Source organism: Elaeis guineensis, chromosome 12, assembly GCF_000442705.2.
Source record: "Elaeis guineensis isolate ETL-2024a chromosome 12, EG11, whole genome shotgun sequence".
Lineage (NCBI taxonomy): Eukaryota > Viridiplantae > Streptophyta > Magnoliopsida > Arecales > Arecaceae > Elaeis > Elaeis guineensis.
Genome location: NC_026004.2, coordinates 89,456,495 through 89,464,278, shown reverse-complemented (window position 1 = coordinate 89,464,278; position 7,784 = coordinate 89,456,495). Strand labels below are relative to the sequence as shown.

Sequence of the window (7,784 nt, the reverse complement as noted above, 5' to 3'; positions counted from 1 at the left end):
TCTGATCTCAAGTGGGATCATTGCTTCTATTCCATAAGCCAGATTGAATGGCGATTCTTCCATTGGTATATGAGGAGTCATTCGGTATGTCCATAAGATCGGATATAATTCTTCCACCCAGAGACCTTGAGCTTCATTCAGTCTGATCTTGAATCCATGTAGAATTGTTCTGTTTATTACTTCCACCTCTCCATTGGATTATAGATGGCCGACTGTTGTGAGCTTGTACGTAATGTAAAATTTCGCATAGAACTTTTTGAAGTTCTGATTGTCGAATTGTCAATCATTGTTAGTGATGATAGTATGTGGTAGACCGAATCTGCATATGATTAATTTTTGAATGAAGTCTTTCATCTTACTTTCAATGATTTATGCTAGAGGTTCAGCTTCCACCCACTTGATGAAGTAATCGATGACGATCATTATGAACTTTCTCTGATCAGATACCAGGAGAAAAGGACCAAGAATATCAATTCTCCATTGTGTGAAGGATCATGGTGCAATAATTGATGTCAACTGACTGACTGATTGATATTGTATATTTGCATATTTCTGACATGGTTCACACCTTCAGACAAGTTCAGTTGCATCTTTCTTCATAGTGGGCCAATAATATCCTTGTCGAAGGACTTTGTAAGCTAGAGATTTGCCCCCCAAGTGATTTTTATAAATTTTTTTGTGAACTTCTTTGAGTGTATAGTCGGCATCTGTCGGTCCCAAATACTTCAGTAAGGAAAGAGAGAATGACCTTTTGCATAATTGACCATTCATCAAAATGTATTAAGAGGCCGTCCATCTAAGTTGTTTGGCTTTTGAGGGATCCGTAGAGAGAGTTCTATCAGTCATGTTCTAGACAATCGGATCCATCCAGCTTGGCTCATCAGTGATTTGTAATACTTCCTCGACTTTATCAATAGTCGGCTGTTCAAGACATTCGATGAATGTCCGACCCAGTGAGTTAAAAGAGATGGTTGCGAGTCATGAAAGTGCATCGACTTGAGCATTTTTTATCCTCGAGATGTGAAAGATTTCAAAATATTTTAAGATTGATGTGAGATCTTTCACTTTCTGAAGATACTTCATCATAATGGGGTCTTGAGCTTCAAACTCATCCTTAATTTATCCAGCAATCAGTTATGAGTCGGTGAAGATCTTTAGGTTGTTGATATCAAACTTCTTAGCAATTTTTAAGCTGGCTAAGAGTGCTTTATATTCGGCTTGGTTCTTCGAAGCTTTAAAGTTGAATCGAAGGATATATTCAGTAATAACCCCTTCAGAATTGGTGAGGATAAGACCGATCCCGCTGCCCTGTGCATTAGATGCTCCATTAATATGTAGCACCCATGCAGACGTCAAGTCAGGTTTGAGAGTTATGGCCTATTTTATTTTGTTATTAACTTCATCCTCAGGATTATTATCCGGTACTGTACATTCAGTGACGAAGTCGGCCAAAATTTATGCCTTCATTGATGGACGTGGACGATATTGTGTATCAAATTCACTAAGCTTTATCGTCCACTTTATCATTCAACCTGATGTATCAAGTCGATGCAAGATTACCTTCAATGGCTGATCTGTCAAGACAACAATAGAATATGCTTGGAAGTATTGATGAAGTCGCTGTGATGATATGATCAGAGCGTAGATCATCTTCTTCACTCTTAAATATCTCACTTCAGCATTGTGAAGCACCATGCTAGTATAGTAGATTGATCGTTGAATTCGATTTTTATCCTCTTGGACAAGCATCAAACTAACTGCTTCTATTGATGTCATCAAGTAGAGATACAAAGTTTCCAATCTTTGATTTTATAAGCAGCGGTGGAGATGTCAAATATCTTTGTAGGTCTTTGAAGAATTGTCAACACTCGTCGGACCATATGAAGTCGTTTGATTATCTCAAAGTCTTGAAGAAAGGCAAGCATCTTTCTACCGACCTTGATATGAATTGACTAAGTGCGACGATCTTTTCGTTGATCTGTTGTATCTCTTTCTTGAAACTAGGATGCTTCATATTGATGATAGTCTTTATTTTTTTAAGATTGACCTCAATTTCTCATTGGGATACAAGAAATCTAAAAAACTTTTTAGAAGTTACTCCGAACGCACACTTTGTCGGGTTCAACTTCATCTGATGTCGTCAAAGTATGCTGAAGGCTTCTTTTAGGTTTCGAATATGGTCAGTAATTTGAGAACTTTTCACCAACATGTCATCCACATACAGTTTCATATTTTGTCTGATCTGTATCTTGAAGATTTTGTTGACTGGCCGTTGATATGCGGCTCCAGCATTTTTTAAACTGAAAGGCATTACTTTATAGTAGTAGATACATTTATCGATTACGAAGGCTGTATGCTCTTCGTCTTCGGATGCCATCTGAATCTGATTATAGCCTGCAAAGGTATCCATGAAGCTTAAGAGTCAGTACCTCGAAGTCACATCAACTAGTTGATCAATCTTCGATAAAGAAAAACTATCCTTTGGATAAGTTTCATTTAGATTTGTGTAGTCGATGCAGATTCTTCATTTTTTATTAGCTTTTCTCACTATCACTACATTGGTGAGCCAATCAGAATAGGTAGTTTCTCTAATGAAGCTAGTTGCGAGGAGCTTGTCGACTTCTTCGTCGATGACCTTCTACCTTTTATGAGTAAAAGACTTTTTCTTTTGTCTCACCGACTTAACCTTTGGATCAATGTGTAGTCAATGGGTTATTACTTTCAAAGAAATGCCTGACATATCAGTAGCCGACCAAACAAAAATATCGATATTTGTCCTAAGTAGATTTATTAGTTGCTGCCGCTCCGAATCAGACAGCTGCAATCCAATTTGAACCGTCTTCTCAGGATCTTCTTCTTTTAATGGGATGAAAACTAATTGCTCGGCTGGTTCACCCCTATCTTCATTTTCTCTTTGATTCAATTTATCAACAGACAAACAATCTTCGAATTGATTATTTTGTGTGAAAACTAAGAAGCAGTGTCGGGCAAATTGTTGATCTCCACGCATCTCTCCAACTCCATTTCATCGAGAGTCAGACTAGTAGGTGATAAGTCAAGACTATTGCTTTCAGAGCATCTCTCCACGGTTATCTGAGTATGACATTATAAGTCGAGAGAACTCGGATAACCGTGGATGTCACGAAAATATTACTTTATTATGGTTCAATTCTTGCAGTTAATGGAAGAGTGATTTCTCCTTCCACAGTAACTGTGTCTCCTGTGAAACCAAAATGACATCGAGTCTCTTCTAAATCGATCAGTTGGTAGTCGCATTCGAGAGAAAGTCGAATAAAATAAAACATCCATCGAGCTTTTCTTATCCATTAAGATTTTTTTTACATCATAATTAGCTATCATTGCCGAAACAACGACAGCATCATCATGGAGAGTTTGTATTCTTCGAACATTATCTTTCGAAAAGATAATTATATTGTCGAGTCATTGTTTCTTCACCGACTCTTCTTCGAAAGTTGCCCCTCAGTTTCTCTATCGTCTGAAGATCACATTGATTATTCCCACCGTCGGTCAATTTTTGAGTATCTCCTCAGCTTGCGACTGAGGTTGTTGGTCGGTGGGAGGTTGAGTCGAGTGATTACATCAAAATTTTTTGAGGTAATCTCATCGAATCAGGACCTCTATCTCATCCCTGAGCTGCATGCACTGTTCGGTATTGTGATCGTGATCATAATGAAATTGACAGTACTTCTTCCTATCTCGACTCCTCGATGGTGCTCCATTGGTAGGGGGTGTCATAAGTACTTTTCTCCTTCAATTTTCATTAGGATCTGCGCACGGAGAGCAGAGAGAGGAGTGTAGGAGTCATACCTGCCATAGTTGTTTGGCTTCGGACTCTGTCGTCAAGGTGAAGCTCGCTTGTTGACAGTCGGCCTACTTGATTCGACCGGAGCTTCACTTTTCTTTTGTTTCTTCTTCTGACCTTTTTCATCTGTTTGGCATCGATCAGAAGTAGCTTCATCCATGCGAATATACTTGTACGCGCACTCTAAAAGTTCAGCATAGGTCCGAGGGAGAGTTTTATCTAGAGAGCAAGTAAATCTGGATCTCCTTAGATCCCTTTTCATGGTCAATATAGCTATGTCTTCATTGAGGTCCCTGATCTCAAGTGTGGCTATATTGAAATGAGTCACAAAGTCTCTCAATGTCTCTGTCTCACCTTACTTGATTGAGAAGAGACTGTCGGATGTCCGTGGCGGCCTTCGGCTTGTGCTGAAGTGGGCCACAAAAGAATGCTCAAACTGCTCAAAAGAGTTAATGCTCCCCGACTGAAGTCCAAAATACCAAGCTCGAGCAGCCTTCTGAAGAGTTGTCGGGAAGCCAATGCATAAGAGGGCATCGGTTGCCCTTTGGATCATCATGAGTTTTCTTATCTAAGTGATCGATCAGATCAGTGGAGCCATCGTATGACTCCATCTATGGTATCTTGAACCGAGAGAGAATCAGTTCATCCAAGATGTGCTGAGAGAGAGGCTGGATAGTATGAAAGTCGTAGTCATTGGAAGACTTTCGATCTTTCACCTAAAGTCGGACGAGCTGACGATCAATTTTTTAAAACTTGCATTCATAGTTGTCAAGCCACCGTTGCTGGAAAACTCCGAGGGTGGAACCCCCTGAAGAGCTTGAAGAAGGAGAAGCAGAAGATGTCTGTGGCTGTTTCCCCTTCTTGATACTGTATGCACGAGAAGGAGAGGGAGAACGCCCCAAATGGTGGGTGGCACGGTGAGAGTGTTGAGAATACGATTATCCATCTTGGTGGGAGTGTCAAGACGGTCGCTTTGGAGATAAGGAGGGTGAGCATCGCGGAGGACGATGGCTGTGCCTAGATGGCACTGACTGAGCCACCGGTTGCTTCACTGGCGGCTGCTGCTGCTGCTGAATTTGCTGCTGCTGGAGGCTTTGAACCGTCTCTATCAAAACTTTCATTTGCTACATGAGTGCAGCAATCTGTGCATCCGTGGTAACCACAGGATGCGAGGAATTATGCTCTATCACTAGAGATAGAGGGAGAACATCTTTCCGACTGAAAGACTGCCTCACCGATCCAGTCAAATATTATGCTCTGATTCTTGACATGGTTGACTGTAGTCTCTCTCTACCTGATGCGTCAATTTATTACGATCAATCTCATGTCGTCTGTCATCGGTGAAAAGTACCTGCAAGATAAAGTCCTCACAGACCGGAGTTAAGTCCGGTGGGGACCCCTAATGCTTAAGTCAAAGAGGAAGTTGATAAACAGCAGATAAGAATATTTAGAATGGCAGAGTCTTAATCCAAAATTGTCCTTATCCGTGCTGTTCATTTACCTCCTTTTTATAGATCATTCTGATGTAACCGTCGAATACGTGGTCTCACTTTTTATAGCGCTAAATTATCGGACCATAATCGTAGAGTTAATGGGCTGTTTATTTTCATTAATGATCGTGATACGTAGTCGATAATCTTTCATAACGGTTAGGATGTGTTGAGCAGATAGGCTGACTATATATCAATAATACTGATAAGTCGGTAGTAGATCCGAATGAGCATGGGCTGGTAATTCTGATATGTCGATAGTCTTCGATTGGGAGTTAGTCAAATTGTTAATTAATGGTTGATAGTAGTCGACTGTCAGTCGGTTCACCGATTGTGAGTCGGCGTAATGTGTTCATACGGCCGATGTAGCATCGGAGTCGGGAGTCGGTTGACTTGTTCCAACAAATTTGAATCTCTAGAAAGAATATTAGCAAATAAAAAAATTGACTACAGTAGGATCTAGATCTCTCTATTTTCTTTTTTTAATCAAGAATGATCAAAATTGAGTTACATGACCTTCGTTTACATTAGTAAGATCAGCCGTTTGCAGCCGCTTTATATAATTCTTTCTAATTTGAGAGAGATGTTAGGTCATATTCTTTCTCAAAAAGAAAAAAATTAATTTTAGCTAATCTATTCTAAGGCTGAAGTAAGGAATTTGCCTTTGGTCGCTACGAGCAGCATCCAACCACAACATCATAAATTCCAAATGTTACCTAGAATTCTTTAAAAAAAAAAAAAAAAAAACATCTCAGTTGGATCATGTATATGAAGGATATAATCTTTGAAAGTTTTGGTACACATCAATCCCCATATTGGAATGCATACATGATTTTTCTTTTTTTTTAAAAAAAATAAAAATTCCTAACTTCGAATCAGATCACGTAAATCGCACATGCAGTTCAGTGACATCTTGGTTCCATGGTTGGGTGTCGTACCGTTACATTCCCATTCACGAATGGCGGCCGTCCCTCCTTGCGTCCTAAAGCCGGCACGTCAGAACGCTATCAGGCTCTCCCAACTTCTCCCTCCCGACGCTTCCGTCTCTCCCCTTCTCTCTATCTCTCGATATGCCTGGTTCTACGTGCAGCGCAAGCTTTATAGTGAGCTCTCCATTTTCCCTCTTCGTGATTGCTGGCTTTCAAGCTTAGCCGCCTCCATGGCTTCGAACCCCAAAGACCGAGGTCTGATCCATCTCTTTCTTCTATTTTCGGATATCGATTTCTTCAAGTCTTTTGCTTCTCGACCCTTTCTCCTGATCCCGTGTTGCTTGCCATCGATTGGGGTCCCGACATTTTGCACGAAAAGAATATTGATTATATACGCTCTGGGAATCTTTCAATGGATTTTGGGTGGTTTCTTTCCAGATTATGGAATCGGTTTTGGTATCGATCTGTTTCAATTGGAATTCAATCTCACTCCTCTGGTTTTGCATTGCAGGATTAGCAATTGTGATCATGGGGGTCAGCGGCTCCGGCAAATCGTAAGCCCTCCCGTCAACCACCATTTTAGTGTCACTAATTTGATGCCTTTTTTTTCTTTGTATGAATTTATGTGATATGCTATTTGTTATTTAGCAATATGATTCCCTGTTCAAATTGTTTGGCTAATATTTGATATATACCGATAACATGTTATATAGAACTAGAACGCAGGATTCACTAAAGGCCTGGTTTTGGTTTGTAAATTGTTTAACTTTGCTCAACCTGTAGGGTTAAATATTATTAAGACACCACATATGTATATTTGAATTTGCTCTATATTCTGCATGAAGGATGACACTCCATCCGGTTCTTAGCTTCAAAAACCATCATTTGTTCACTTCTGAACAAATGCCTAGGGCCTTATATTAGGCTAAGCTGAGGTACAGATGTTGTTGAAGCCATGATGCAACATCATAAGGTTCTAATTATGCTAAGGTGTAATCGAATGCAGGGTGTATCCATCGCTTCCCACCTGAACATTGTGCATAACTTCTCTCCATTAATAAATTCATGGCTAGAAATGATCCTTACTTTTGGGCTTGGTCAATTTACAAGATCTGTGGCTTCTTTATATGAACTCGGCCCTTAATCATTCTCCTTGGGTTTGTAGGTATTCTCCATTAACACACCCATTCACAAGCCAACCAATTTAGATCAAGAAATTGCTCTCTTCAAACCACCAGTTTGTCAAAAAATTGCCTTCTTTCCCTTTCCCACCTCTTACCTCCCTGTACCTTAAGATAGATCTACTATTAGTAAATTGTCGTATCCCAGTCATCTTGCTAAGTGAAAAGATATCACCAAAGGGATATGGAGGTGCTATTATTCTAGTAAAAGGCCCCATGGGAGTCTAATTCCACTACGAGGGTGAAATAGACTTGTTTTGATGTGTAAAATCGATCTTTTGGATAGCAGCAAAAAAGTTTTTTCTTTTCTTTTCCAAAGAAGGGACTTATGCAAGTTAATCATTTCTTGAAACAAAATAAG

The 7,784-nt window shown here is 39.8% G+C and overlaps 1 protein-coding gene across 2 annotated transcripts in view; it reads left to right on the top strand.

Moving 5' to 3' along the window:
* The window catches only part of LOC105061334 (gluconokinase), a 102,137-nt gene that overhangs the window by 90,297 nt on the left and 4,056 nt on the right, over positions 1 to 7,784 (top strand). Inside the window, exons 1-2 of one of the 2 annotated variants that reach the window (XM_010945347.4) lie at positions 6,171 to 6,497; positions 6,754 to 6,796. In XM_010945347.4, the coding sequence (XP_010943649.2) occupies positions 6,209 to 6,497; positions 6,754 to 6,796 (332 nt within the window). In that variant the 5' untranslated portion in view covers positions 6,171 to 6,208. Of the gene's footprint in view, positions 1 to 6,170; positions 6,498 to 6,753; positions 6,797 to 7,784 lie in introns of those variants that run through there. The other variant, XM_073246899.1, reaches the window with a different exon arrangement.